Source organism: Lycium ferocissimum, chromosome 7 (assembly GCF_029784015.1).
Source record: "Lycium ferocissimum isolate CSIRO_LF1 chromosome 7, AGI_CSIRO_Lferr_CH_V1, whole genome shotgun sequence".
Lineage (NCBI taxonomy): Eukaryota > Viridiplantae > Streptophyta > Magnoliopsida > Solanales > Solanaceae > Lycium > Lycium ferocissimum.
In genome coordinates, this window is record NC_081348.1 from 37,031,313 (window position 1) to 37,059,182 (window position 27,870).

The following is a 27,870-nucleotide window of genomic DNA, read 5'->3' on the forward strand; positions in this document are numbered from 1 at the left end:
AATTTTGTCGGTCTTAGTGATGCCTAGTTGATGAATCAACTAATTTGAAATTTGAATATGATTGACCATACGTCTTTTCAGAAAAAATGTGTTCTTTTATGAAAGGGTGTCACTTGAAATGTTATGTTCTCTCGTGTAAAGATGTCACTTCAGAGGTTCTTACTTTTAAAATAAGATTTCAAGTATTTAGTATTATTTGGAAATGACACTTAAAATATTTAAAGTGTGGGGGGTGCTTGGCTTATGATTGATAGACAATATTATTTGAAGAAGTTTAAGATATAAAATTATTTCTTCAACTCCCACAAAATATATTTTAATTTTGGTATATATAGACATAGTAGTTAGAAATTTACAACTTCACAATTTTGGTGACGATTAGTTGATGGAACTACCAATTTGATAGTTAGGTTATGAGCCTTCCTATAAATGTTGTGTTCTTTCATGAAATAGTGTCACTTAAAAGGTATTAATTTCTCATGAAAAGATGTGTATGTTAGACAACTCTTTGTATACAGAGATATGATGTTCATGAACAGAGGCCGTTTTGGTCTATAAATTTAAGAATCATTTGATCAAATGATAAGGAAAAAAAAATCCACTTTAAAATGGACTTGTACCTTGAATGGAGGTGTTACTTTGGGCGTGAAGCCAAACTATTATTCCACAATATATGAAACGGAAAAGGGCCTAAAATGCCCCTGGACTATCGGATTTGGTACAAAAATACCCTCCGTCCACCTTTTCGCTCCAAGATGCCCTCGCCGTTAACCTTTTGGCTCAGAAATCCCTTTATCTTTAACGGACTCCTTAAAATAAAATATTAAAATAATTATTTATTATGTGGCCTAATCTGATTGGCCCAAATTTAAACCCTCCAAATTTTTTTAAAAAATCAACCCATGACTTTGACCCGATCCGACTGATAAGAACATGCCACGTATTAAATGAAATTCTTAATTATATTGCCGTGAAAAATAAGGGCATTTATGAGCCAAAAGGTTAACGGCTAGAGCATTTTGGAGCAAAAAGGTGGAGTGAGGGTATTTTTGTACTTAATTTGATAGTTTAGGGCCATTTTAGGCCCTTTTCTGTATTTGAAATATTGAGCATACATATGCTAGAAGAGGAGAAATGATTGAGAAATGCATATGTTATTAACTGGTGCAATCCTTCTCTTCTATTATTTTTATAATGATGCTACATTAAGATCATCCAACAATCGTATATGTAATGGAAAGTCTAGACGTGTTGGTATATGACAAGCATATATGAAAGATTTGCTTTCAATTGATCGCGATAATGATTTATGTTGAGCTTGCAAGATTTATTTAGAAGAACTGCAGTGCAAATAAATTGTGAGGGAGTAAGGCTAAAATCCTTAAACTAAACACAAGTAATGGGAGAGTTGGTATACACTCTAACAACACAAGTTCAATGGGTAATAATAATAAGTTACTTTGTGTTGCTAAAGCATGAGTCTCCTCATTTAGAGCCTTGAATCTAATGTACTGCATATTGTTATGTGAGGAGTTAAGGAGATGTAAAATGCCTGAAATAACAGGGGCATGGTGACAAACTTCACAGTGCAAACTATTACGGTAAAGAGGTTGAATTAATTCTTAATGAAATTAGTAAATGTTTGCAGTAACAGGGACATAGTAGCTAAATTTCGCCTATATGAATATTGAAGTGTTGCCGCTTCAAAGCAAGACTTAAAGTGTTGGTCTTGTAAGTATTCATGAAATCAGGATGAGCACGTGGCCATAAACGTGCTAAAGCACAATACTGGGTTTTCTAAGATACTAAATAATATTATGTGCGTGATATTTTTGGTTTTGACACATGGAGTTGTGGTTCAAATCTTTAAAGATATACCAATAACTTCTTCAGAACTTTAAAGTATTTACACTAACGAAAAGTTCAAATCTATTATAAGATATTCTCCGGTATGCATAATATTATAAGAAATATTCAAACTAATGGGGGATTGTTAGATATTTTGTAATATTTGGAGGTCTTAAATTGAACAGATACATCTGTTTATGAAAAGGCATGACTATTATGCAAAGTCATCTCTCAATCTATAAATATAAGGACACTTCGAAGAAAGATGAAAAATCAGTATAACATGAATTTTGTTGTATCCTGAAGGGAATTTCTTGTATTTTCTCCAAATTGTATACGAGTAATATCTCTTTAAAGAAAGTCGATTCTTCACACCTCAAAGCAATTATCTTCTTCGATTATGTTTACTTATTTTTCTAACAAATACTTCAGATGCTTATGTTCCGTCTAATATCAATCTCGTAGCTGATCAATTGCAACGGGCTTTTAATTTCAAACTAGTACTATGAATAATCGATTCCAGCTTCTTTTAATTTCAAACTAGTACTATGAATAATCGATTCCAGCTTCTTCAATAAACGCTGATTTTTCAATCTAAAGTTTTGAATTTATGTAATACAAACCTTGCGTCACGCTGACTACAATGTGACGTCTATGCCACAGCCGAAATTTGAACAGTACTATATGCTTTTCAGCCTTTCCTTGTATCTCATATTCTCATGTCTCTCCCCCATGAATTATAAAATGTCCAAGTTGATAATTACGTATTTACTTAAGAAGGGCTCTGATTGTCATAGATATTTGAATAAACTACTTACCGACGACGTTTTCCTGCATTTTTTTGCCGTACTAAATAATCAAGCCACCATTTTTTTATGCTAATCAAACTTAACTCGCAGACTAATGTGACAGCCAACAAATGGATAGTTTGCTTAATGAAAAAATCAGTGTTAGAAAATTTGTTTTCTTTAATTATATTTGAACCCTTTACCATTATGCAAATTAAAATAACCATTTTGAAACTATAGCCAACTTGAACTTATAATTAACAAGGAATAAAGTTGGTATAACGATGCGTCCCCACAAGAGATCGTAATCTTTCTGGACTATTCTAGATTCCACGACTTTTGCTTATGTAATGACAATTATTAGGCAGCCAACTAATGAGCAGGCTAAATCAAGTGGGGGAAATAATTGTGATACGCGTAGAAGTTGCTTAGGAGATTTTTTTTCATTTTGAACAATTTGTTGAAATTTTTTTAACTTTGATTAAATATATAAAAGAACATGCATGTTGTCATTTTTAGGCAAATGTTGAAAAAAGAACAGATAATATTTGTAGTTGGTTTAGCTAATGACATTCAAGGCAATAATTGGACTTAGGCTTGAAAAACTTGTATTATCGCAGTAATATAATTAAGCTCCTTTTTTATTTTCGGTGTACTATTTTGATACTCTACTATCTAATCAAACTGCTAAAAAAGTAAATTGCTCAATTTAAAATTAATTCCTAAAAAATATGGAAAGCTTGCCTATGCGCAAAGAGACTAGTAGTGATGCAACTGTTATCCCTTACTCATGGAAAGATTTGTTGGTTAAGTCAAAAGTCAAAACAAATTAACGTAGTCTTTCTTCATTTTAATTTATTTGACATAATTTGTAACAAAACATTGTTCATTACAAATAAATGGTAAGTTTATACAAACATAAAATTGTGTTTTTTTTTTTTTTTAACGAATTAATAAAAAAATAGTATGTATCATAAAAATTAAGACGAAGGGAGTAAATGGTTTCTAATTAAAGAAATAATATACACAGAGATTGATGTCTTAAGAAAGTCTCCTTAAGCCGATTAGGCGTTACTCCTTTTTTATTTTTTTTATTTTTTTGAGATTCTAGTTTGATCTCACAAAAAATAGGGTAATCTTTACTTTTATGTATTTAGTTTCATCTGCAATATCGTTACAAGTGCATATTTTGTGCATTACTCCATGAAAGAAAATTATGTTTAACAAATATAAAATGTCAGAAAAAAGTAAAAGAAAAGACAAAACAAAAAAGTTAAAATGTGAAAGAAAGAGATAACAAATCCTAAAACAGCTGTCGTATTTAACCATTTACACAAGTCCACGTCCTATAAGGGCATTCTACACTGAGGAGTTAGAACACATTCTAGAAGGTCAAAAACAGCACACGTTTGGGTAGAGAACTATGACCAAAAGTTTATACGTGGCAGATTAAGAGAGCTTCGAGTTGAAATTAAACATCTTCCATTTTGGCATTTACGCTGCTGTACCTCATGTATCACTTTTGACCAGATTTGTGGTCGGTCACTTTGAGTGGAAGAAAGCAGGGAATATTATACTGCCATAATTTCAATACAATTTAAGTTATATGTATCAGTGTACAGAATATTTTTACTATCAACTCACTTTTACCTATTACAATGGTTAAATTTTTATTATTTTCAAAATTATAAATCTCAAATTTTAAGGAAGCTTACATGTAGATAGATCATTGGAACTATCTCATAGAGTAAAATTCTTTATACAAAATGTGATATAACTTAAACTCATTTCAATATTCAATAATTTGATTTTATCAAATAATAAGGCTCTTTACAGTTTACACTGACGATACAAGGCTTTTTTTAACATTGATTATCAATGCAATTCTATCGACTATACCATGTCATTTAGCATTTTCGCCAAGTGCAATTAATATTTGCCATAAAAAGTTATATTTAATTAAATTTTAAATAAGTTACGTAAAATTTCCTTACACTATCAATGATAAAAGTTTAAACTCCTTTTTTCCATATATAGTAAGGAAAAGTTAATCAGATTGCAGTCAACAGGCCCAGTGGCATGTGCAGAACGATCACTCAATGTCGGAGGTCATGTCGGCTTTGCTTGCATGGGTCTCTTCGTTTATCGGTTTAATAATAAATTGGATACTCCTTCTGTCCCAATTTAAGTGTTAGCAATAATTAACATAAATGAAAGGAAGTAAGTAATTCAAACATTCTATATGACAAATTTAAAATCACAAGATTTAAAATACATTTTAGTATATTTTACACATCTTTATGTTAGGATCACAAGATTCTAAAGTTTCTTTTTATCCTTTAAACTTTGTGCTAATCAAACGAAGACACTCAAATTCGGACGGAGAAAGTAGTTTATTCTTCTGCTAATCATCATCTATCAAAATAAAAAGAGAACATATGGTAAATGATTGTGCAAACATGTAGTTCCAGAGTTATTTGGGTTTTGATGGCCCACGTGTACGATCAAATGTTGTTGAGTCCAGTCTACAGTTTCCCGTGTAAAATGTGTGTCCCAGCCCAACCAATAGAGCCCTATTGTTAGTCTCGGTGAATTTTCAAAGAGCCGGTTACACATTTGTCCGGATGGTAAAAAAACAATTACTTTCTCTAATTAAATAAATATACAAAATATATATATTATTATGTATCAAAATGTATATTTTTTTTTCATATTATACATTAATATATAAAAAGAATATACATTTAATGGATATTATTTTGACAGGTGTTTAGTCGATTTCTCTTTCATAAACCGACTCAATGTTGTGCAAAGCAACTAAGTCCCTTGCTCCGAGTTTCGGGCGAAGTGCACGTTAGCCAGTTTTAGGATCCCTATTTAACATATAATCACAGTGTATAAGATGTTGAAAGTTTAGTGGCTTCGAAACAAATTTCAGGCATTTGTAATCAAATCTTTGTGTTTGAAGTATGAAGTTTGGCCACAAACTTCCAACATTTTGCCTTAAACTTGGCATGACAAGACCAAAATTGTTGATATTTTTTCCTAAAGTTGTAAGATAATTGTCAAGTGAAAATGTGATGTGTGAACTTCAGGTATTTTTTGCATGAAGCCATATTTAACTGAAACTCATGTTTTTTTTTTTTTTTTTAACATGCAAATATGTTTTAGCATCCATATAATTGATGAGTTGTGGGGGCTAACTAAAAAAATTCAAGTTCGAAAGATAAGTATTATAATTTCAGTACCACGAGATTTTATTCTAAGCGATACTTTTCCAAATTTAAGGCAGTCTTTATTTTTTCAAAAACTAGCAAACCGTTACATCTTCAAGCTGTACTTATGTTTAACACATGATATTGTTACTACTTTAAAGCAAAATACAACTATGCAAATATGAGTATGGAGTTATATTATTAGGACAAAATTGGAGAGAAATATGATTTCTCAATATCGTAAAACTAGTATGATAATAGCTAGGGGTGTACATGGACCGGGTTGGTTCGGGTTTTTTAAAGACCAAACCAAACCAATTGCATCGGGTTTTAAATCTATAAACCAAACCAACAAAAGTCGGGTTTTTCAAGCTCGGGTTTTCTCGGTTTTTTCGGGTTGCTCGGGTTTTTTGGGTTTTTCCCGGTTAAGTCTTCATACAAAACATATAACTTGTACTTCAAACATTTCTTTAGTCCTAGTAAGATACGACTATCTAATTAAGATATTTATTAAGAAAATAACACAAATGAGATGAGAAATGAAATTGTACTAAAATATTCAACGAAAAAATTAATGAAATTGCATAAAATAAAATGATCATAATTTAAAAGTACTAACTCATGCTACAATAAATACGGTTAATTTATAAGGCATGTAGAAATGATCATAATTTAAAAGTACTAAGTCATACTAAAATAAGTACTGTCATACTAAAATAAGTACTGTTAATAAGTATTAATTACATGACTAGATATTAAAGAAAAAAATGAAATTAAGTTATCTATTTTCACTTTCTAAACTAATATAAAACTAAAGAATATATATCAACATTATTGTCATTCAAGTGTTAGATATGAATTACTTTTGTTAGCATTAGTATTGATTTGATTTTTGTTGAGTTTTATTTGAGTTACTAATATCATTGGGCTATAAAATTTATTGGACCATTCAAAATTCTAATTCCAAGCTTGAAATAATATGTTAAAAGATAAAAAACTATGAAAAAGTTAAAGAAACATTTATAAATAAATATTTTTATGTATAAAATATGTTTAAAATTTTATAAATGTAATGTCGGGTTGGTTTGATTCGGTTTGATTTTTTTTAGTTAAAACCAAACCAAATCAATAGTGTTTGGGTTTTTCTTTTTAAAACCAAACCAAGTCAAATCAAACCACTAGTCTGATTTTTTTCTCGGTTTGGTTCGGATTATCGGTTTGGTGCGGTTTGTCGGTTTACTTTGTACACCCTAATAATAGCTATTAAACCACAGGGGAAATAAGAAAAGAAAAAGAAGAAGAAGTGGAGGAACAATAGTTTTGTTTGAAGTTGCTTGTACTACAATGACAACATATCTGGTGTAATCTCACAAGACTAATATAAGATTTCAGAAAAACCGGATAAACTTAGATTTTTTTTTTTTTGCTGCTTGAGTTTTTGATACTAATAAACGAATCATCATCTCTTGCATATCCTCACTTCGATTGAATTCGTTTTTTATTGGAATTTTATAATTTAAATGATAAGAATAGGATGAACGCTTCCCGTCCATCATCACAATAGGTTTCGTGGTGTAGTTGGTTATCACGTCAGTCTAACACACTGAAGGTCTCCGGTTCGAGTCCGGGCGAAGCCACTTTTTATTTTCATTTTTTCCCACAAAATCAAATTACCCCTCAAAAACGGCGTCGTAGTATACTATCGACAATTTTTTATCCAATTATTAATGCGTCGAACACGGATAAAGGGTCCCACCATATGAATAGCCGTAGCTATTAAAAAAGGGCCACGTCATTTACCCAATTATATTAACCTCCCACATAAGTTCCTCACTTCTCATTGGTCGAACCGTTCCACGTTATCATCTCTGTAGATTCTCCACCACAAATATCAACCAAAAAATCAGTTAAAACACATCACACCCTTTTTCATTCTAAACTCAAAAAAAAAAAAAAAAGAAGAAAGAAGAATCAATTTCTTAAGCATTACTTGAGATTTGAGAATTTCCAATTCCATAGCGATCTTCTGAGGAATCAACTTTTGAATTTGTTCTAAATTTTATCAACAATGGAATTGAGGCGAGCATCGTGTTATTTCTTGGCCATCTTTCTTGTTGTAACCGCTGTTCGATTTTCTCCATCTTCAGCTTTGGTCTCTAGTAAAGATATCAATCCTCCATATCCTAAAGCTATTTCTGTAAGTTTTTTTTTGTAATTGTTTTCTCAATTAATGAGAGACAAAATCGATTTTGTAAATTTTAAGATTTTCTGGGTGAACCGGCGACTCAATTGAGCTGATGGTTCATTTAATTATTCATTTATCAATTTTGCCTTCTCTGGTTATAATCGTAGCACAGGCAAAATTGATTTAAAAAATTTAAGATTTTTAGGATCCCAATGATTATATTAACATCAGTTAGGCGTCTAAAGTAATTTATTGTTTTGAATTCGTTAGACTGATTGAACTGCTGTTGCGATAATTCCGACTATGCTACCTTAACAATGCAATAAGGCAGATATTTAGACGTGTGATTTGGTTTCCGTATTAAAGTTGGAATTGTTTTTGAAGTTTCTGACTTTATTTTCCTTATTGTTTTATAGGACTTGAAGGAGTCAATTGTAAAGGGGTTAGGTTTCCAAGCTGATGATTTCAAGATTTCCGGGTTTGATTTGAGGGATGCTCTTGTTGGTAGGTCGGTGTCGTATGAGTTTGATGTTGAAATTGATAATAAAGTTATTCCCTTGAAGCTTTTGGAGGATGTGAATAGATGGGAGTTTGTAGATTTGCCCATTTTCCGGGTACAACAAGGTGAAGAAAATGGGTTGGTTGAAAGGCGGAGATTAGAGAATCAGGTGCCTGTTTTGGCGCCATTTACTTTGGCAGGTCCTATGGAGCTCTGGATCCAGGATGCCAAGGACATGAGAATTTCACTACCTGTAAGTGATACCTTGGCTTGAATTTTGTATAATATTGTACACTATGTTGAAAGTTAGCCTTTTTATTTGATATATTCAGCAAGAATTTTGCTTGTCAATTGTAAGTACTAAGTACCCTTTAGGGAACTGTTGAATCTTTCCCTACTCATTTTGCTCTCCTTGTCATCTGCTTTGTTATTAACTTTAATAGCTTAGGATGCAGGAAATTCCTATGAATGTTTAGTTTTCTAGGGGCTCTCTTCCCGTGTTCGTTTTCTTTTGGTGTTTCAAGAGAGTCTGCTGTTGCTGTTTACCCAGAAAAGAGAGCCTTCTTTTGCTTAATTAGTAATGGAATGCTCCTCTGTTTAGACTTGTATGCTTTTCCGAGGAAACATTAAGCTGGAAGCAGTTTCTCATTGACAGTACAGGCTTCCATTGTTTCATGTTCAATGATGCTCATTGCTATTATTGATAAACATTAATAATGTTGTGTATGACCTTGGTTGTTCCTATCTTTTTGGTGGATTTAGCTGAATTAGTTTGTACATTAGGTTGACGTTTGTATTTTTCCTGGGGAATAGAGTCACTCCACTGAAATCTTGATTCATTTGAAGTTGATGGATGTAGCTTAACTTTCCACAATCCACTTACATTGGTTTACTATGAGTCAGTGTGTTTGATGTGGTGTTTGTCTTTCTTCAGTGAGTGTTCAGCACCACCACTTGTCTGGTAATATGAAAATGGTTTTAAGTTATAAGCGTTCTAATTCTATTTTCTTGCTAGTTTTCATGTCACTGATCTACTTTGCTTTTCTTCTCGGTAATTACATGCAGCATGATGTGGATGCTGGCGAGCTGCGAAAAGTGATCTTAGCTGATGGTGCTGTTGTTACAGTCAAGGGTGCCAGATCTGTTAGTCTGCGCCACCCTATAGAACTTCCACTGCCCTTCAACAGAACGACAAATGGATTTGCGTCCGGTCTGTTGGCATTAGCTGAATATATACGTCAAGCTTCTCTCACTCAAGGGGAACCTCTCCTTTCTCTTCGAATTGTTGGTCCTACATCTCTTACATCCCCTGCCTCACCTTCTTCCCCTTCTGCAAACAAACTTAAGCTTAAACGGCTTGCGCCTGGTCTTGTTGAGTTGTCATCAGTGTCAAAATTGAAAGCCATGGACGCGATCTCCACCGTCGATCTCCAGGGAGAAGCCACTGCACTTCTTACACCCAATCAATTCACTACATTGTGGCCTGTTACATCTATCAATGGTTCAAACTCGAACTTGCTCGGTTTTGAGGCTTTGCTTTCTAATATACTGGGTCCTAAAGCAGGTAAAAAGGGCTCTTTCAAGTTACTGAAGGCAGATGTATCAGCCCAGACATTTGTGAAGATAGGTTTTGGAGTTGAGAAGAAGTTGAAGGAAGGAGATGGGTTCAATTGGGACGGTTATCCAGAGTGGAGAACTAAGCCTGAATCCGTGAGGATGCATTTTGAAGTTCTGGCAAAGGTAGACGGGGACAAAGTTGTGCCAGAGAGAGTCGTGCAGATTGATCCGATAACAATCGAGGACACAGTGGCACCAAGTGTGCTCTTGGGCAATGTCTCGATGTCAAAGACTCCAATTGTTCACCAACCTCCAAATCCATTCACTTTGTAAACTCCTTAGACGGGCTTGGTTTGTGTTGAGCAATATTGTATAGATAAAATTACCTTTTACTTTTGTCCTTTCTTTTCATAGCAATTACATATATCAGGTGCTAAGAGACCTGACTTTGTAAGAGTATATCGAAGAAGTATCAGGAATATATGCCAGATCTTTTTGGTATTCGACGCAATTTTTTAGATTCTGTTCATGTTTGCTGTCTTAAAAGTTCACCGATTTAACATGAGAAAGCTTTCCATCAGGCGGAACACCGAAGTGTTTGTTCTTTTACCAAAATTAGCAAACCACATGAAGCTTACACTTCGAATAATATTCATTTCAGAAAATGGAGATTCTTTATTTGCATAGTACTTGACAGACAACCATTTCATTTCTAATATTTACCAGACTACCAGAAAAAGTATTACTGAATTTGAAAATCAACACAAAAGTGTTTGTTCTTCTTTCACCAAAATTAGCAGAACACATGAAGCTTACATTTCGAATAATATTCATTTCAGAGCAAGAAAATGGAGACACTCTTTATTAGCATAGTACTTGGCAGACAACCATTTCATTTCTAATATTTACCAGACAATCAGAAAAAGTATTACTGAATTTGAATCTCAATACTAATTCCTGATGAAGGAAATTCCTTTCTGAATGCTCTCAGCAAGCTCTTTCTTGGCCTTCTCCAGTCCAATCCTGTTGGAAATTACTCAGTCAGAGAACTAACTTATCTAATACCCGAAGATTTGCATGTCAAGCCTAGCGTTCTTACCTCTCATACTCGTTTAGGGGACCAAGTTGATAGACTTCTTCAGCTCCGGTACGGCCAAGTCGTACTTTGGAGGCAAAGAAAGGGAGTTCTGTGACCTGTGTCAAAATTGTTATTGGTCAGTCAGTAAAAAATTGACAGAAAAGAAAACAAGTAGACTTGTCAGGACTTTTGCACTTATGTTTAGCCTTCTGCTTTTGATTGGCTATAAAGGGAGCAGCCAATAAGTTCGAGAAAGTACCTGAGAGGCTACAAAAGCACAAGCCACCACACCGGCATCTCCTCTTAAGCCCTTGAGGCAAACATCTGCAAATTTTACAGCTGCATATGCCTATAGGCACGTACCGCATTAAATTCAGTTCTACTCAATATGCCTATATTCAATGTGCAGAAAGCATTAATTGAAATAATTCAAGGAGTAATTCTAACCATAGATAGTGTTGCAGATCCAGCCCCTTTTTTTGCCTGCAAAGATAAAAATTCTTGAGGTTAACAGTGATAGTTCAAATTCTGTTGCAAGAAACTATGAGTATATGCTGAATTGCAAGTAGTGCACGCGTTATGCTAGATGGTAGTTGCACAATACCTCAACAACCTCCGTTCCTCCATCTTGAATGCGCTTAGTCAAATATTCTGTTTCCTCCTGCGTGAAGGAGCAAGGAGGGTTGACCTACAATGCGTTACAAAGTTCAACATATCAGTATCAGAAGAAATTTCACATGCAGGAAAGTTTCTCTTTGTATATCTGCTAAAGTAAAAATTTGTTATTTATACCTGTGAGAGAACAGGCAAAATTGTCACCCCAGCATGACCTCCAACAACAGGAACTTCTACTTCCCTAGGATCTAGTCCCAGAACTTCTGCCTGTAAGGTTCTCAATCAGATATAAAAGAGAACCAAAAAAAGAACAAAGGTCTAGTAGTTAGTGGATGGAGCCGGAAAAGCAGTGACAGAATTGTCTGATGAAATTCAATAAGCACAGAAATCAATCAATAAACAAAGCCGAGACTATTGAGAAGGATTAGAATTATTTGCGGTTAGTTGATATAGAGGATACTAAGAAATAAACAGCGAAATCAAGCTAAGATATTGAAGGACAAGGAAAATAGAAGAATGTTAGAAAAAAGTTAAATTGGGAAACACTTACCACAAAAGTATTGGCTAGAATGTTAGAAAAAAGTTAAATTGGGAAACACTTACCACAAAAGTATTGGCTCTCACAACATCTAGTGAGGTAACTCCAAGAAGCTTCTTTGGATCATAAGTACCGGCTTTCTTGAAAACTTCAGCTGCAATAGGAACTGTGGAGTTCACAGGATTACTAATCAAATTAACAATAGCATTAGGACAGCACTTAGCAATTCCTTCACAGAGGGTCCTGACAATCCCAGCATTAATCTTAAAAAGATCATCTCTTGTCATTCCTGGTTTTCTTGGAATACCAGCAGGTATGATCACAAGGTCCATTCCTGTAAGTGCACCCTCAAGCTGACTTTGCCCCAGAAAACCCCTCACCTAAATGCAAAGAAGAAGAAAATTTTACAGTTTCAGAAGAATGGGCCATAAGAAGGATTAATTTCACGTAAAATCACTGAAGTTTGTCGATTATAACAGTAAAGTCACAAAAATATATTTGTCATATTAGCTAAGTGAACTATACCCACTGTAACAGTAAAGTAACGAAACTATTTTTCCTCACCATTTAAGCAACTGAACTCTATCTACTATAAGGGGTCGTTTGGTTGCTGGGTATAGTATGCAGGTATTAGTAATATAGGTGTAGTTATGCAAGGTTTAGTTATTCATGTATTAGTCATTCCATCTTTTGCCCTGCTTAAAACAATACAGAGATTCCCTCACTTATACATGTAGTAGTTAAGCAAGGTTTTAAACTTGTAACGAAACAATACTTGAGTACTGAATTTTATACATAGCAACTAAAATGCTACCAAATATGGTACTAGTAGTTATGCTGGTCTTAATACATGAATAACTCACTTTCTAACCAGCAACCAACTGACCCTTTACAATATAGTTACAAAACTTTACCTTTAATAATAGAAATAAAGGATGGATAAAGTTCAGTGAGTATACGTGAAACTGACCCAACAAAAGTAGAAAAAGAAGTGAAGATTGTGGTGAAAAGAACTCACAACAGCACCAGTGTCCATGTGACTAATATCAGCAGTAACACCAGGAGCATTAACAACATCATAGAGATGAAGAACTGAGACTAAAGGGTTCATCTTCATCAACATTGCAAGTGGCTGTCCAATACCTCCAGCAGCACCCAATATAGCAACCTTGAATCCAGGTGCTCCACCTTTTGCTCTGCAATTTGCTCTTTCCAACATAGACCCATCTCCCATCTTATATTTTTCAAATTAGTAAAAAAAAAATATTGTCAGGTGTCAACCATAAACGTTTCAAGAATTAAAACCCAATAGAGAATGAACAGACCTGGGGATTAGAAGGGTAGAGATGAGCTGAAATTCTGGCAATTCGTTGGTGAACTTCTGCACCTGATGGCTGCATCTTCCTGATTCTTTGGAACACGAGAATATGTGTGAGCTTTGTGTTTCTAATTAGGAAGTAGCAGTAATGATATTTCGACTCTTTTTTAAAAAGAGGGAAAAAATGTTGTGGATAAAATGGGAATAATATAAGGTGAACGGTGAAGGAAAGCTAATTGGAATTTAAAGGGTGTTTTTTTTTTCTTTTTTGTGGAAAACAAATTTTCTCAAGAATTATCCTATGCTCTAATGTTTGTGGCACATAAAAATTTGTTTTCTTCCCTAACTTGAAGCTATAATTTCTTTGGCTCTTAGCACACCTGGGTGATTCTCAATCAGTATTACCTTATTAGACTGCAACTCATATGCGTTCATTGTTAAGGACTTGGATTATATTTTGATCCAAATGTTTTTTAAGTATGTTGGATATTTTTGCTAGTTTAATCATTTTTTTTCCCTATAAAACCAATCTCATTGATTATTATCTATTTATGATAATCACCATGCAAAAACATATTTTCTTTAACTAACACTAGTCACATATTTCTGAAATAGAAGTGTTTAGATTAAAAAATAAATTTTCAAATACCATTACTTTTTATAATCAGAATCATTTTATTGTCCACTCGAAAATATTTTCAGCCTGAACCATTTTGTTTCCTCACATGGAGGATGCATGCTAAAATCTGATAGAGATTAGATAATAGAATAATTTAGTTGGGCTGCAAACCAATGGGCCTAAATTCTGTAAAATCTGGGTCCAAGTGAATGCCAAGCCCAAAGAGTTGCCTTGTATTTCCTAGAAGGAAATAGGTCCCCCAACTATTAGGGGGAAATAAGTGAAACTCTTGATTATTTTTGAGAATTTTTTTTCAGGTTTGGATCCAGTCAAATGGTAATTAACTTACATTTATCACTTGTCTGATTTGGTACAATTCTACAAAACTTCTTTAACTCTTCAAAGAGCAATGCACTTTCTTCGATTTGTGTCATGAATATCTGTATATTTAACTATATAATAAGTGTGAGTCCTTTGGATGATCAAAGATATTTGTGTAGCACTTATTTTCATTTTATCATAACTAAAATGAGATAATATTTGAACCCTAAACTCTAAATCTTAAATCCTGAACAACCTCAAACATTAATTGGACGAATTAGTTAAATAATAATACTATATTGATTTATATGTTCTAAAGGTTTGCATATTAAAAAGAAAGTGGCTAAAAGTTTATTTCAAAAGTCTAATGAGCCATTTTAATAAGTCTTAACCAACACACACATGCATCGAATCTTTTGATTTCAGGAACAATGATCATCTTGTCTATCTATACCCAAGATTTTGATGCATCAACTATACTTAAAGTTATAATTCTCTCGTGTCAACAACCACTCTTTGCAACTAAAATACAAGGCATTGTCAATACTTTATTCTTATCAACCACTTACTATCAATATCCCTTAATGATAAGTCAATTATGTGTTATTCTTCATAAAACTAAACATCCACTAGCAAACATTAGTTTTCTCTTTTCCTTTTATTTTTTCCTTTCGTGTGTTTTCTCACGTAATTAACATTAGAGTAGATAAAAATATTATTTCGATTCGAACATGTAACACCACAATTTAAATTGTGATATATTGATCAGATTGTTCTTTTAAGAATTTTTTTTGTGTGTTCATATTTGGATAAATGTACAAATCTCTTTACCCTGCTTTTGCTTTTAAGGTGACTAAAGATCACTATCAAATGGATGTGTAGACGCAAAGTATTCATCATGTGATGATAAATTTGATAATATCAGTTAGGCATCCGATTCTAATTTATTATTTCTACTTCCATATTCTAGTGTAATTCTCTCACTTTCGATTATGACATTGCCGTAAGTCCTGTAGAAAATTGAAAATAATCCCATTTGTGTCATAATCAAAGAAATTACTTCCAGGGAAAGAATTATAAGCTGATTGCTTGCTATTGAATTTTAGCTTATTTGTGATTTATTCAATTAATAAAAGTTTTCACTTGCTACAATAGTTTGTATATCATTGTAGAAGTTTCACCTACCGTTTCCCCTTTTTGTCTAATGTAGAACATGGTTTTCATGCAAATATGACCCAAAAAATTCGCGTAAAATGAACTACAGCATTGACTTGTATAATATGGATAACCAAGAGTCCAAGGGAGAAGATTAATTAAAACGAATGTGTAGTTTATGAATAGTGCACTACAACAAAGTAAGAATACAATGAAATTTATTTAGTCATTTGAAATACATATCGAGAAAAATATTCTCGTCATTTATTAAAAAAAATGTAATAAGTTATGTAACACATAGAAATACACATACAAGACACTGAATCTGCATTTGTCTTTAGGAAGTAATATTTCATATTTGTTGATTTGAAATTCTGATTTAGTTCATGCTGATAATTGAATTAAAAAGAACGCATTTGATAACCACCAAGAGTTTGGATTGCACTTTAACTAGTCAAGCTGCTGACTAAAGTAGTGACTGAATAAAGTTGTAGAAACAAATCATGAGTAGAAAAAGGTAGTAAATCATAAATAGTCACTTATCAATTAGAATTTGCATTTACCTAAGTACAAAAAGAAAGCTAGCAAAAGTCCTACTATTATAGCATAAAGTTTCAAACGACAATAAAGTCTTACCGAAAAGAATAAGGAGCCGTGCGAAGATTGATTTGTGGCTTGCTAGCCTGCTACTCCCTTTTTCTCAAATATGGCAGCTACAGAGTCAAGCTCGGCGGCCATTATTAGCTTTCACCATGTCACTTTGTCTGTCTGTTGTTGTACTGAATACTCCCCTTTTCAACTCTTATCATTACCAATTAAAAAGGACAGATCTTATTTCTACAACTAATACGAAGAAAAATGAATGCTTAAGTACCTTCTCATCTCCTAATTCCTACTTAATTCATGGGGCATGCATATAATGATGGATCCAACCATAGGTTCACGACTTCGATCGATGAACCTAACTCATCGAGATCGAACTTTATATTTTATGTGCAAAAAATTAAAATATAAAATAGTGTTATATATGCATTTCAAAACTCACCTTTTTAATTCAGATCACACAATATTTAAATTCTGAACTCGTCATTGTATGAGAACACATAAAATTGAAAATTTCAAAATATGTTTGCATACATTGTCAAAATAGAATAGTGAAGGTAGTGATAATTTGTACTCCCTCCGGTTCAAAATAAGTGTCCCACTTAGCCCTTTTATTTTGGTCCAAAATAAGTGTCCACTTAAATAATCAAGACGGAATCCAAATTTACCCCTATTTAGATAAGTGAGTTTTCATGTAATCAAGAAACTACATTAATTAGGTAGTAATATTAAATTAAGGGTAGTTTAGTCAAAAAGCTTATTTTTTTCTAGGAGTTAGTAATTTTTTAAAGGGTGTGCAAAAGGCTAAGTGAACAACCTTTGAACCAGAGGAAGTACCTTTTAACTTAATATTCTTTATTCCCAAATAAGAGCTAGTACAATTTTGAAAGAAGTTGGAAATAAAGACTAGACATTGTTTTGCTCTTAATATGTGAATGATCTCCCATAATTAGGATGTTTATGCCATATCCCCTGCTCCTTTTAAAGATAAAGAGTTCTAATTTATACTTATATTGAATTTATTTCAAGATTATATTTTTGCGATGCATATATAAATAGCTAGTGCTTCGATTGTGCCCCGCTGTGATCATTCTTTCTAAATGAAACTCTAAAACATACTTCCTTTATTAATATTTCAATCTGAATTTTTTAAATACAATGTGTCTATACTGATTAAAACATATTAAAACATATACTAGTAAAAACAGATTAATTTTTTATGTTCATTTTTCTATTACTAGTTCACGTCCAAATGTTTATTCTTAGTTGATTTGACGTTGTTGATTATTCAACTCAGAGTGATGTACTAAAAGGGAAAATTAAAAGCTTGAAGTCAATTGGGTCGGCATAACATTTGACCAGCATGTGTAAAATATGAATCTTGTAAATCTGCATGTGAACTTTTGCCAAGTGTGAATACAAAGAGTTGGAAACTTCCTCATGGCCACCCTCTTGAGAAAAAATTCTCATACTTTTTCTTTCTCTCGTGCATTTTATGCTCCCACAGATTAAACCAAACGTCAAATACAGCCTACCGAACTTTCTTCCCTAGCTATTCTTCTTACTAGCCAAAAAAATGTCAGCCGGTGACAACTTTTTCAGGCCATGGCCAATTTTATTTCTCTGTTTTTTCATCTTGATGATTTCACCTTCTCATCAACAAGATGAACTTCAACTCCTTATGCAATTCAAATCCACTCTGAAAACAACACGAAGTTCACAGCTTTTTGACACGTGGACACCTCAGAATAGCATTTGCAACTTCACTGGAATTATCTGTGATTCCACCAGCCAACTGGTTAAGGAAATCAATCTGTCTGAACAGAACTTATCAGGGGTTGTCTCTTTTGATTCATTATGCTCTTTGCAATCATTAGAAAAGCTTTCTCTTGGTTCTAACTTCTTGCATGGTAGAGTCACTGATCACTTGAAAAACTGTACAAAGTTGCAGTATTTGGATTTGGGTAACAATTCTTTTTCAGGTGAAGTTCCAAATTTGTCTTCTTTAAGCCAACTGAAGTTCTTGAGTCTCAACAAAAGTGGTGTCTCTGGTTCATTTCCTTGGAGTTCACTTGGAAATCTTACTAGCCTAACGTTCTTGAGCTTGGGTGACAATTTATTTGACAAGAGTCCATTCCCTCTTGAAATTTTGAACCTTGATAAGTTATATTGGATTTATCTTACCAATAGTAGTATTAAGGGTCAAATTCCAGAAGGTATTGGAAATCTAACTCTCCTCGAAAATCTTGAGCTTTCATATAATCACTTGTCAGGCAACATACCTGATGGAATAACCAAACTTACCAAGCTTCACCAGCTTGAGCTCTATGAAAATGGACTCACTGGACAGTTTCCTGTGGGATTTGGAAATCTCAGTAGCCTTGTTAACCTTGACGTTTCAACTAACTATCTTGAAGGTGATCTTTCTGAGCTCAAGTCTTTGTCTCTTCTTGAATCTTTGCAACTGTTTGAAAACCAGTTTTCTGGTGAACTTCCTATTGAATTTGGAGATTTCAAGTTTCTTACAGAACTATCACTGTACCACAACATGTTATCTGGTTCTCTTCCTAAAAACATTGGATCATGGGCAGAATTTCTGTACATTGATGTTTCTGAAAATTTGTTCACTGGTCCAATACCACCTGATATGTGCAAGAAAGGGAATTTGACTGATCTTTTGCTGCTCCAGAACAAGTTCACTGGTGGGATACCTTCAAACTATGCTAACTGTTTGACATTGAAGCGTTTACGGGTTAATAACAATTCACTTTCAGGAATAATCCCCAGTAGAATTTGGAGTTTGCCAGATTTGGGCATCGTTGATCTCAGATCGAATCTATTTGAAGGCCCAGTAACATCAAATATTGGCAAAGCAAAGTCTTTAGCACAGTTGTTCCTAGCCAACAACAGGTTCAATGGTCAATTACCAGGGACAATATCAGAAGTTTCTTCATTAGTAGCCATCAATCTGAGCTCCAATCAGTTCTCTGGTGATATTCCAGAAGCAATAGGTGAACTTAATAAGCTAAATACTCTTCATTTAGAGTATAATTTGTTTTCTGGAAGTCTTCCAGAGTCCATCGGATCATGTGTTTCTCTCAATGAAATTAATCTTGCTGGCAATTCACTTTCTGGTGCAATACCCGCAAGTCTTGGCTCTTTGCCCAACTTGAACTCTCTCAATCTATCTGATAACAGTCTCTCAGGTCAAATTCCAGTGACCCTTTCGACGTTAAGATTAAGCCTTCTTGATTTGTCAAACAATAGGTTGAGTGGTCGCATACCTGATTCTTTATCAATAAAAGCTTTTGGTAATAGCTTTTTGGGAAATCCAGACCTTTGTAGTGAGAATTTAGGTAGTCTCAGGCCATGTTCATCAGATTCTCACACATCTAGAGATCACAGAACCATCATGTTGTGCTTGATAGCTGGAGTGGTTGTTCTGGTTCTCTCAGTTACATGTTTCGTGTATGTGAAGTTTAAGCACGATAATCAGGATATTCCCATAAAGAGACTTGATTCTTGGGATATCAAACAGTTCCATGTATTGAGCTTTAGTGAAGATCAAGTCTTAAAGGCATTGAAGCTGGAAAATTTGATTGGTTCAGGTGGTTCAGGAAATGTGTACAGATTAGTCCTGAATTGTGGAAAACAGTTAGCTGTGAAACACATTTTGAAATCCGAATCTAGTGATGAGAAAAGTTACCGGAGCAGCTCAGCCATACTGGGGAAGGAGAAGGGCAGATCAAAGGAGTATGATGCTGAGGTGACCACGTTAAGTTCCATTAGGCATGTCAATGTTGTCAAATTGTACTGTAGCATCACAAGTGAGGACTCAAATATGCTGGTTTATGAATACTTACCTAATGGAAGCTTATGGGATCGGTTGCACATGTCTCAGAAAGTCAAGATGGATTGGTTGGTGAGATATGACATTGCATTAGGTGCTGCTCAGGGCCTTGAGTATCTACATCATGGATATGACAGACCCGTGATACACCGGGATGTCAAGTCTAGCAACATCTTGTTGGATGAACAGATGAAGCCCAAAATTGCTGATTTTGGACTAGCCAAGGTCTTGCATTTCAACAGTACTAAGGACTCTTCTCATGTTGTAGCAGGGACACATGGCTACATTGCTCCTGGTACATATTTTTCTCTGCCCTTTTCATTTCATTGTCACTTGAAAATAATTTTGGCAAATTTTAATTTTTGTTCTTTCTCCATTGTTTGTCCCAACAGAGTATGCTTACACAACCAAGGTGACCGAGAAGAGTGATGTCTATAGCTTCGGGGTGGTACTAATGGAATTGGTGACTGGAAAGAAGCCAGTGGATGCAGAGTACGGGGAGAACCATGACATAGTTCAGTGGGTATGTAGCAAGATAAGAAACAAAACTAGCATGATTGACTTCGTGGATTCAAGCATTTTGGAAGGGTTCAAAGAAGATGCTGTTGAGGTTCTTAGAATTGCAATTCATTGCACAGCTAGGACACCAGCATTAAGGCCATCCATGAGGATGGTAGTTCATATGCTAGAAGAGGCTGAGCCTTGTAAGCTGACAAGTGTAGTTGTGAATTCACCAAATGAGAATGCCAGGAACAAGGACTTGCTAACTAATGGCAAGTCGTGATGTTGAACTCAAGTTCTTGTTGAGAGCAGAAGAATTTTGCAGAATGTTGAACTTTGTTGCAAGCTCAGAAAGAATCCATAGTGTACATATGACACTCCTGGCATTATTAAGTAATATATTTCACATCCAAATTACTTATGGAACTAAGCAGTTAATTATATTTGATATGAATGGACATGTTCTTATCAGAATTGTTACTTGTTAGCTTGCACCACCTTCATTCCTATCTACGTACATTTCACTCGTAAAAGAATGCCTCCGTGTGCTCCTATACATCCAGTGCGGGTATTGTATATGTCAAATAATATTCTTGTCAGCAAAGAAGATGGAATTATGATTACCTAATTTTGCCACAAGACTAATACTACCCTACCACCAATTTTATTTTTCTCTGGTTCAACATAAATTAATTTTGCATATCATCAATCAAATTCAGTTCTGGCTACAAGAAAAACAAAGACTTTTGCTTTTACCATCAAATGCTAAAAAGAAATATTGACAAGTATTCTATCAGGAACCAACACATGTTTAAGGATCATATTCATACATGTATCACAATAGCTATTTTTGTACAGAATTTATAGCATGATGTAGCATTAGGGATATTACATCGTACGGTCATCTTTGATAACAACACCAGAGTGACTAGTTTTTGGGTCCAATTGCAATATCAGACAACAGAAATGAAATGATATACAAAAAACATTTAACTACAACAGAAAACTTAAAAGACTTGGTAATCTAAAAGCCCTAAGTTCTTCTCCTCCTCTTCCTTAGATGAATGTCTCTTTCACTGTCACTACTGTCAGATTCTGAATCAGAACTAGAACTGTCAAACTCACCTGCTTTAGAGACACGCTTTTGTTCTGTCATGATAAGCCTTGACATGTTCTTTAAATGCTCCCGCAAATTTTCAGTTATCCCACCTAGACCAATGGAAGTGAAAAAGTTGATTGCAAACCTCGTATTTTTTGGATTGTCCTTAGGCAGTACCCATTCAAGCGACTGTTGCATAGAGGGGTCATTAAGACGCTCATTCAACAAACGGATGCCAAGGTGCTCTGCCAACTCTTGGAAAAGGAATTTGATAAATATACGAGAAGAAGAGGTAGTGTCCTCTTCAGTCAGACATATGTAAGCCAAAACATGCCAAGGAAGTGCATCAGTGGCGAGTAAATGAGCGAAAAACCTAGCCACATTGCGCAGTTTATATGTTTCAAGACGGTGGATCATGGAGTACTGCTGCACAAAGCATTTATCAAAATCCTCCTGGTAAACTTTGTCGATCATACAAAACCACTGCCCCAAATGTCCGTAGTAATGGCGATAAGTCCTCTCTTGACTGCAACACTCCAGTAACATTACGCATAATTCCATCTCCTGACCAGGCTCTAGTTTAATTTTCAATAGCTCGTGCCCTGCTTCTTCAAAATCAACACTTGTCATAATCGTATGGTAGATTGTCCTTCGAAGATTGATCAAATTTGTCTCTGTCTCATCTTTTATTTCCGTTTGCTCTTCGTCCTCTTATTCATCAGAATCTTCTTCTTCATACTTCTTTTCGTTCTCTGCAAAATCAGGATCCGGATTGAAAACGTCTAGAGCAGTTTCTGAATCTACCTTATCTGAGAGAGAGATTTCATGAGTTAATTGATCTTCCTGCTCAACTATGTCAAGTTCTGGACGAACAGCTGAATATCCCTGAAACTTTGCTTTTCTCAATTCTAAAAGGTTTTCGAGTAAGAACTGAACCCTTTTATCAATTTCTCCTTCATGAAGTATCCCTCTGAACTGCTCAAAAATAGCGTGCAGCCCTAACGGACACAGGTCCTGAAGAATCAAACCACATTCAGTAACAAAACTAACAGTGACCTCAATGCTATCATCAGTAGGTTTGTCCAGAAAAATAGCAAGTAATTGGAGAGCAATAAGTTCGTGGACAACTTGCTGATTCACAAAATGAGAAATGAACTTGACGGATGATAACAACTGAGGCTTATTAACAGGTCTTTTCAGTTGAAGTATCAATCTTCTCAACAAAAGATCTCCAATTACTGGGATTTTACTGTTAACAACGCAAACTAACACAGCAAACACGTCAGTGAATATTGGAGAAGCCATTTGGGACTTCATGACGGATCTACAGAACAAGCCTCTCCCTCGAATTAAATTCTCTGAAAATAATTCAGGGATAAGATGTTTAATGTTGATTGCGTTCACCTTATTCATCAAACTGTTGATGCTCTTCCTCAATGCATCCCAACTCAGACTCTCGTATTCAACAACTGTACCTTCTCTTTTCTCCATTTTCATGATCATGGCCTTGTTAATGTTGAGAGATGAAGAAAAAGAACACATAATTAATATGAACATAAATTTGATGGACAAAACACGTTTTCATACACGTTGGTCTTGTTTTCTACTCCGAAATAGGGTGGGATTAGGATACAAATTATTTTATTTTTGGTTTCCAAATAAGAAAAAAAAAGGACTAATATGGAAGTATTATTTTTGAGCACTACACGTTTTCCTAAATTGATTGGAATCAGGAATTAGGAATAGAAATTTAATAATGGAAGCTTCCAAATACAAATCCTTTTCCTAAAGGGAAAAGGTTAAAAGCTTCCAATCCGGAATCCACTAGTAAAGGGGTTGCACAACTGGTATATATATTGGACTCCATACAAACAATAAAGCACCTTCACTTTGCAAACAGAAACATATAAACATTGACCAGCCAAGGTGATCTAGTCTCAAAGATGTCGTGGAAAGAAGAAGAAAATGCGGGCGAGCTGAAGATTGGTGATGAGTTTTTAAAGGCCAAATGTCTAATGAATTGTGAAGTAGCATTGATTCTTGAACACAAATATAAGCAGATGTGTGATGATCCAACCAATCAAGTTTCGCAGGTATTTGAAAAGTCACTGCAATATGTGAAGTGTTTCAGTCAGTACAAGAAACGTCATAGTGTTAGACAAGCTCGAGAGATACTTAGTAGGTATCAACTTGATGAATTCGAGCTCTGTGTTGTGGGGAATCTTTGCCCAGAAACAGTTGAGGAAGGTATTGCTACGGTCCCATCAATCAAGAATAGACTTGACGAGGAATCAATTCAAGAAATACTAACAGACCTTTCTTTAATAAAGAAATTCGAGTAGTCTCACCATTGTACTTGTCTGGCAAGAATAGAGCCATGTAATGCAAATTGCACTCTAGCATTCTGTTGAAAACTTTAGTTGTTGAATTAATGGAAATCTCTCTTTCAAAAAAAGCAAAATCTTTTCCTATCTTAATATAGTTATTGATTTTGTTCGATCTGATGTTAGAAATTTTATTTGTGTAGGTACTAGAAATAGCACCATTATATTAATTCATAGAACGATAGAACCATATGCTTTCTGAAAAGACCAATTTCCGTTTTGAAAAATGGAAAGTGATTATGTCTTATGTAATTTTTTGGCGATCAGACGCATATTTAATCTATTGCTTTTAACTAATTAAGGGTGCAAATTTCACACGCATCACTAGCTTTTTTACAATCAACAAAAGGGGGATAACTTCCAAAAGTAGGTGTTATTCCGATTTAAGTGACTATAGGACAAATTGGAAAAAGGAATACAAGTTAGGGCAAACTGAATACTTACTTCTTGCAAATTTTGGTGTAAATAAATGATTATATTATGAATTAACGGCAGAATCTTACCACTCTCTCCATCCCTTTTTAGTTGTTATAATTATAAAAAATATTTGGAACATATACTTGTCAATTTAGAAAATCAAAATATAATTAACTTTTTCCCATATTATTCTCAATAACAATAGTTCTTGAAAGCAAACAATATTGATTACATAGCATAGAGGCAGGGGCTGATCTACAATAGCAGATTAACTATTTCTAACTTCGAAGACCTTGTTATTAGATTGAAAAATTTATTAAATATATAACTATATATAGATGGGAACCTAGTAATAAACTGGATGCTTGGTTCCGTGGCAAAGAAAGGACTAGCCGAATCGCTTGGGAACCCATTAACTTAAAATCCCGAATTCGCCTCTGCATAGAGGAACATAATAGAGTGCAAATTTATTACGGAGAGATTAGGATAATTTAGTAAAGAAATACTTTTTATTTATGATTTTTTTAAGGGAAGCGTAAGAGAAAAACAAGACAATTAAAAAAAGGGACAAAAGGAGTACTCATTGTTCTGTTATACATGACAATGTTATTATTTGGAGAGTTCTAGAATTATTTTGGAATTTTGTGGCCGAACATGACTTTCGGAATTCAACTCCGGAAAAAGTAACAAAATATTCATGATAAGGAGACATATTTTGTTTGTGATTTCCCAAGTTATTTTATTTTGTTTTCCGAATTAGAAAAAAAAAAAAAACTAATATGGAAATATATTTCTAAGCACTGATACACTAACCTGGTTGGAATTAGGAGTCTGAAGGGTATGGAAACACATTTTCTATGCACTAATGCACATTTACAAATAATCTGTTTTTATGTTGGGTCTGCAATTTATGTCAATAACAAAAATAGAATGCATAAATTAACTATTCTTTTTGTATTAAAAAAATGGGGCTAATTTCAGAGTTTATAATGAAATTAGGTTACATCAGTGAAACTTTTGTTATGTAAGCTCAAATTCAAAGGTAGAACTACATAATTACGTGATTCATTATTTTATGGCTTGGAAATTCCAAAAACTAATCCTTTTCCTGTTAAGAAAGAAAACAATTATGGAAGTTCAAATACAAATACTTTCCTGAAGCAAAAAGGTTACTACAAACTTCCAATCCGAAATCAACTAGGAAAGGGATGAACACAGACTAGTATATATATTAGACTGCACACAAGCTAAAACGCATCTTTACTTTTGCAAGCACAAACATAATTTTTGCAAATTAGAGTTGAAAAACAAAACACAGTGACAATATGTACGTTCACCAACCAAAGTCGAAAATGGCACGTCAACGACTCAGTCGACGTCAAGAATTTAACCAGTCGTTTAGCACGCTGCAAATAGATGATGATTCAATAGACATTCCAAAGAAGAAGCTCTATCCTTATTTACAGGAATTATTCAAGAAGAAGAGTTCCGCTAGAGAAAGTGCGCTAAGGACATTGGTTGAGGAATTTGAGACCAATGTCCGTTACGAATTTGCTGAGAAGAATTTTGTCACTTTGGTGCACCGATGCCAAAATTGCTTGAAACGGAGTTCTGCACTGGAGATTGATTTAGCATTACAACTGATAGGATTAGTTGTCCTGACTCTTGGTGCGGGTGATAATGCACATGAGGTTTACGAAGAATCGCTTGTGCTTCTTCCTCAACTCCTAATCAAGTCCAAATTATCTCACGCTGTCAAGGTGATGGAGTGTTTGTCTATTGTCACTCTTGTTGGTGCCACAGACTTTTTCGACACGGAAAGATCAATGGAAATTATATGGCAATTCATGAATCAAGAAAGCAAATATCCATCATCTGTGGCTGCTGCAACAATATCAGCCTGGGCTCTCCTTCTATCAGACATCGATCGGTGGAGCATTAGCCCCAAAAAGTGGAAAGGGTTGATCCCTTATCTTCTAAAACAACTAGAGGAAGATGATGAACATGTTAATGTTGCTAGCATTGAAGCGCTCTCTTTAATTTTTGAAAACGGCAGTCTTGAGAAATTTTCAAATCAAGCAGAAGAATACGCAAGCACGAAGGATATGAAAGATGGCATAATGGAGGATTTGAAGAGAGTATGCAATAGAACTAAACAAGATGCTTCAAAAATTCTTGAGGATGATTACAATAAGACAACCACCCTCACATTAGGAGAAACAAGACTTACCTTTAACACCTGGTCAGAACTGAAGCAGATAAGTTACATAAGAAGATTTTTGGGTTATGGTTTCACAAATCACATGATGGAAAACGAATACCTTCACAACGTTTTTCACTTTGTACCAGCAGCGAAATGTAGTGATTTAGAACCGTACAAACCTGAATTTGAAGAGGTGGTTTTTCGAGTTTTTGTACCTGAAGTAAGAAGAGAAAATTGCGCAAAGAGGATGCACATGTCCCCTAGTTCTCTGCTGAGCAAAGGAAGGACTAAGTTGAGGAACAAGTACAGAAGTCTTGCGGAAGAGACTAGGGTTGGGCTAAACATTGCTGATGAAGAGCTTGACTGAAATATTGTTTGCACTTGGTGTAAATTCTTGGCCATGATGATAAAATATATAAAAAATTTAGGCACTTTTTGTTTCTATCTTCAATTAGAATGATTCCCTTTCTTCTAGTTACTAAAAAAAAAAAAAGTTACATGATTGTATTTCTGAGAACTCAAACTTGAAAATTTGAGGAAAATATGACCTTTTTCATTGACTTTCACCGGAAGAGCAATCAAGCATCATAATTGATCTTATGTTAATTTACTCAAGTACACATAACACCTTACACCACAGTATTTTCCCTTTTTTTCTCCAGTATCCTGTTAATCAGAAGTATATGCAGCACCAAATTTTCCGTTTGTATAACTTAAACGACTATAAGTTGCAGCCTTTTATATTATCTTATCTATACTTTATAAGAGACATGAAAGTGATGTATCATTAGCAATGACTACAAGATAAAGATATATAGCAAGTAGAATTTTTAAGAACAATAACTGAACTACGATCTCAGAAGAGAAGGACAAATATTCCTAGTAGCACATTTGATTACTTTAAAATAGGAAGACAAACAAAAGGATATGATCATGGACAAGTCCACTTATGATCCATAATAAACATTTATAATCCCACCCTTCTCATTCTGCAACTTTTTCCCTTAATTATTGCTTATAGAGCAACTTGTTGCCTTAGCATCCAAGAACCGAGCATCCTGCTAATGAAGTAATTCA

General features: G+C 34.3%; 5 protein-coding genes, 1 non-coding gene and 1 pseudogene across 6 annotated transcripts; 5 read left to right on the forward strand and 2 right to left on the reverse strand.

Moving 5' to 3' along the window:
- The first annotated feature begins 7,414 nt into the window (after positions 1-7,414).
- On the forward strand, positions 7,415-7,488 carry TRNAV-AAC (transfer RNA valine (anticodon AAC)). Its single transcript has one exon. It is a non-coding gene; the product is annotated as a tRNA-Val (tRNA).
- A 285-nt stretch (positions 7,489-7,773) lies between these two features.
- Positions 7,774-10,593, forward strand: LOC132064768 (protein TUNICAMYCIN INDUCED 1). Its single transcript, XM_059457867.1, has 3 exons — positions 7,774-8,048; positions 8,453-8,788; positions 9,601-10,593. The coding sequence occupies exons 1-3, from the start codon at positions 7,920-7,922 to the stop codon at positions 10,423-10,425; spliced, it is 1,290 nt and encodes a 429-aa protein (XP_059313850.1). The 5' UTR covers positions 7,774-7,919; the 3' UTR covers positions 10,426-10,593.
- Positions 10,594-10,842: 249 nt separating this feature from the next.
- LOC132064769 (malate dehydrogenase, glyoxysomal) lies at positions 10,843-13,875 on the reverse strand. Its single transcript, XM_059457868.1, has 9 exons — positions 13,649-13,875; positions 13,342-13,557; positions 12,389-12,703; positions 11,963-12,052; positions 11,775-11,858; positions 11,618-11,653; positions 11,430-11,519; positions 11,192-11,286; positions 10,843-11,115 (listed from the first exon to the last, which is right to left on the reverse strand). Exons 1-9 carry the CDS (start codon positions 13,721-13,723, stop codon positions 11,043-11,045), a joined length of 1,074 nt encoding a protein of 357 aa, XP_059313851.1. The 5' UTR covers positions 13,724-13,875; the 3' UTR covers positions 10,843-11,042.
- Positions 13,876-17,736: 3,861 nt separating this feature from the next.
- On the forward strand, positions 17,737-21,162 carry LOC132064765 (receptor-like protein kinase 7). Its single transcript, XM_059457866.1, has 2 exons — positions 17,737-20,484; positions 20,582-21,162. Exons 1-2 carry the CDS (start codon positions 17,916-17,918, stop codon positions 20,971-20,973), a joined length of 2,961 nt encoding a protein of 986 aa, XP_059313849.1. The 5' UTR covers positions 17,737-17,915; the 3' UTR covers positions 20,974-21,162.
- Positions 21,163-21,579: 417 nt separating this feature from the next.
- On the reverse strand, positions 21,580-23,414 carry LOC132064766 (uncharacterized; annotated as a pseudogene).
- An 80-nt stretch (positions 23,415-23,494) lies between these two features.
- LOC132064770 (DNA-directed RNA polymerase II subunit 4-like) lies at positions 23,495-24,180 on the forward strand. Its single transcript, XM_059457869.1, has one exon. It carries the CDS (start codon positions 23,733-23,735, stop codon positions 24,129-24,131), a length of 399 nt encoding a protein of 132 aa, XP_059313852.1. The 5' UTR covers positions 23,495-23,732; the 3' UTR covers positions 24,132-24,180.
- A 1,762-nt stretch (positions 24,181-25,942) lies between these two features.
- Positions 25,943-27,160, forward strand: LOC132062179 (uncharacterized). Its single transcript, XM_059454802.1, has one exon. The coding sequence runs from the start codon at positions 25,943-25,945 to the stop codon at positions 27,158-27,160; it is 1,218 nt and encodes a 405-aa protein (XP_059310785.1).
- Positions 27,161-27,870: the final 710 nt, after the last annotated feature.